This window comes from Lottia gigantea (genome assembly GCF_000327385.1).
Source record: "Lottia gigantea unplaced genomic scaffold LOTGIsca_100, whole genome shotgun sequence".
In the NCBI taxonomy this organism is placed as follows: Eukaryota; Metazoa; Mollusca; class Gastropoda; family Lottiidae; genus Lottia; species Lottia gigantea.
In genome coordinates, this window is record NW_008706748.1 from 96156 (window position 1) to 100129 (window position 3974).

Sequence of the window (3974 nt, forward strand, 5' to 3'; positions counted from 1 at the left end):
AGGGTCGTTTTTCTCACAGTAAAAAAATAATGAATAATTTATTCATGTAATAGATGGATTTTATAAGCCTGATATATTCTTCAGATACTGATAGTTTATACATTTCATCTTACAATTGGAATAAATTAAATGAAGCTGGATTGGTGTCCGAAAACGAATATTATCATTATTATCACTCAAATTACCATCACTGTAGTCAACATCATAGTCGACATCATTAAACTCTTGGTTTTTCGAACAATTCGATGTTCTCGTCATCTCACCTTCCATAGACAATTTTCATCTGCTACTAATTCGGTATTGCACATGCTAAGTTTAACATCTCAATCGTACGACAATTTTTATCGTAAGATTCTTCGTGACACTTACGGTAGCCTTTGAGAAACGCACGTAATCGTAAACACGAGACAATCGTAAGTTTAGTCTTAAGTCGAACGATAAAAAGCAATTTGCGTTCTTTCTAATAAACATAGCATCCATTCCGTAAAAGTATTAGGATTGGTATATATAGTGACACTTGTGATGTCTTCCTTTCGTGAAGAATTCTTGTTGAACAGCTTGACTTCTTTTTGCTACACAGCCGTCAAAGACTATTAAGTTCGTTTGACTTCCATTTCTCCAGTGTCAATCTTGTCTATTTGCTTAACCACTGTTTAACAGTTTTCTTGGTTTCTTTTCTAAATTGTTTTCCAAATTCTTTAACTGTACCCAATATATCTGCCACTCCTGAACCTTTTGCTATCTTTTCCATTTTTATATTATGTCTACGTTCCTCGGCGTTTTTAGCATCAGCTACGTTATATTTGTTGATGGCTTTTGCTATCCCATTCGCGGCATCAGCAGCCGTGGCAGCAGCGGCAATACCACCAAATATCAAAGGTAGCAGAGGTAAAAATCCACCTTCTTTGGCATTCGCGTCTCTCACTTTACACTATTTGTATTTATCAATAAGTTTTTGAGATATGTTGATTTTGTTACCGTTGTAAAATGTTTTAATTGGTTATAAGGGTATATTTTTCTCATTCAATTCTTATCATTCCTCTATCTGATATTTTAATTAGATGTTTTGCTTCATCCAATAATAAACAGTAACCAGTTAAATCTCCTTTTTTGATATGGATACATATGTTTACTCCTGTTTTGAAAAGATCCTCTTGGTGAGCTGATAGATCAAAACAGAATATTGGGTGATTAAGTGCAAAATCTACATATTCAAACTGAGGTGGATTTCCAAATAATTCACACATATTTTTATAGTTTCTACACAATTTATCATAATCCTTTGTGGATGAATTAATTGTTAAAGGTTGGTTAGGATAGTTATAGTTATAGTTTTTTAATCGTTCTTGAACTGTATGGATAATATGGATCTTGATTTTGGTTCATTGCCACCGTAAAGACATTATCGTTATTCGTCTGAGAAACCAACCATTAAGTTGCAGGTTTAATAGTGTTGATGATCGGCCAAGTAGTGGATTCTCCAGTTAAAGTCATGCTTCCTACTGTGTTACGACGAAGAAAAGCTATTTCAATATCTTTTGTCAATATGTTAAATATTCTCGTTTCTACTGCAATTAAAGGAGTTATGACCGGTATATAAAGTTGGAGATTCGTTATTTCTAATTTTGCATCTGAACCATTCTCTCCAAAGAATATCTTATCATCATTGATTTCTCTTTTTTTATGGTAATTCTATAGAGAACTTTCTGTGTTCCAACAGACCGAATAAAGGATATAACTTCCAATTTACGTAATTAACTTCCAATTTACGTAATTACCCCAACTACTATTAACAACGGAAATGTTGTACTTAAGCACTCGTTTTTCGAATCCATGGTTAACAGCCCGTCCTGCTCTATCTATTGCGTTTCCATAAACATTTCGCTAAATAAAGATGGGAAGAAATTGTTTTCTAACGTTGTGTTGGTTTGTGGAACTCGGTTCTTATTGGGAGAGTTATCTTTGATTTTGAAATCGCATCTGAAATACGCCTCGGTAGGAAGCAACCAATTCGACAATGAATTTCGAAGGTAACCCTACCACAACATTCTGTTGAGATTTAGAACCAACAGATGGTGAGGCGGTGATGTAATCTTTTTTTTCTTGTAAAATGAATATTGAATATCATTGAAAGATTGGATCTAGTCTATAATTTTCATTTGCCATTTTTAAAGGTCAAAATTTGAATAGAAATTATCCTATAACTTTAAAACCTTTTCCTCGTTTTTCTAAAGCTCGTTGTTCTATTCTTCTGTTTTAGTTCCCTTATTTGCTGTAATTCTTTCAATTCGTTAGATTTTTTCACTGCATCGCTTATACTAATTCCTGCTTTTGCAACAGAACCAAGAGCTTGTGCTACGGAGGAAATAAGTGATTTGTTGTTTGAAATAAAGTTGGCTACTTTTGGAATTTGAGAAAATATTCCTGAAAAGAAACCGTTGCCTGAATAATCTTCAGTTTCGAATTTATGTCATCCTGTTTTTAAACGAGTTAATTTAGTAGGATTCTGATTAAGTTTAGGATCAGCAAAGGTACTCTTTCTACAAATATTGATAATAGTCAAATCTATGCATTAGACCGACAATCCCCTTTTATTGCACAATTCAAAGGAATGAATACACTATTGTTTATTGACATACTCACACTTGACTATTTTGTATAGAATAAATTTGATATGGTAATTTGACTTTATATAAATCAACCAATCTTGCTATGGGGAATTTCATATGTGATAGTAGATATTTGTTGTTTTTTTTTCATACTATGATAGAATTAGATGTGGGACCTTCATTTCGGATGTATTCAGGCATAAAAAACGTAAAATAGAGCGGTTTTTTAGATTACATTAGATCACATAACCCAACTACAATAGGACTATTAGATGACTTAAACCTACCACAATAGGACTATTAGATCACATAAACCCGCCACCATAGGACTATTAGATCACATAAACCCGCCACCATAGGACTATTAGATCACATAAACCCGCCCCCATAGGACTATTAGATCACATAAACCCGCCTCAATAGGACTATTAGATCACATAAACCCGCCACAATAGGACTATAAGATCACATAAACTTATACACAATAGGACTATTAGATCATATAAATCTACCACATTAGGACCAAAAGATCACATAAGCTTATAACATTAGGACCAATAGATCACATAAGCTTATAACAATAGGACTATTAGATCATATAAATCTACCACATTAGGACTATTAGATCACATAAGCTTATAACGATAGGACCATTAGATCACATAAACTTATAACAATAGGACTATTAGATCACATAAACTTACCACAATAGGACTATTAGATCACATAAACCTATAACAATAGGACCATTAGATCACATAAGCTTATAACAATAGGACTATTAGATCACATAAACTTACCACCATAGGACTAATAGATCACATAAACCCGCCACCATAGGACTATTAGATCACATAAACTTATAACAATAGGACTATTAGATCACATAAGCTTATAACAATAGGACTATTAGATCACATAAACTTATAACAATAGGACTATTAGATCACATAAGCTTATAACAATAGGACTATTAGATCACATAAACTTATAACAATAGGACTATTAGATCACATAAACTTATAACAATAGGACTATTAGATCACATAAACTTACCACAATAGGACTATTAGATCACATAAACTTATAACAATAGGACTATTAGATCATATAAACTTATAACAATAGGACTATTAGATCACATAAACTTACCACCATAGGACTATTAGGGGGCATTAAAGAGGCCTGAAACTCCGAATTTCAAAATTGTTATCAATATACATAGTGAAAGCATAGCCTGTGGCCCCCCTGGAAAATATTGTGGCCCTCTGCTTGGCCTCTTCAGCTACCTACCATCGTATTATTTGGAATCACAAACCTTGAATAGATCTTATACTCTATTTTAATCTATTGTGTTATTCTTTC

The 3974-nt window shown here is 32.9% G+C and overlaps 1 protein-coding gene across 1 annotated transcript in view; it reads left to right on the forward strand.

Moving 5' to 3' along the window:
• Positions 1-809: 809 nt before the first annotated feature.
• The window catches only part of LOTGIDRAFT_170513 (hypothetical protein), a gene marked incomplete at both ends in the record, with an annotated part of 11286 nt that continues 8121 nt past the window's right edge, over positions 810-3974 (forward strand). Inside the window, one exon of the mRNA XM_009046326.1 lies at positions 810-888. Coding sequence (XP_009044574.1) covers positions 810-888 — 79 coding nt within the window. The remainder of the gene's footprint in view (positions 889-3974) is intronic.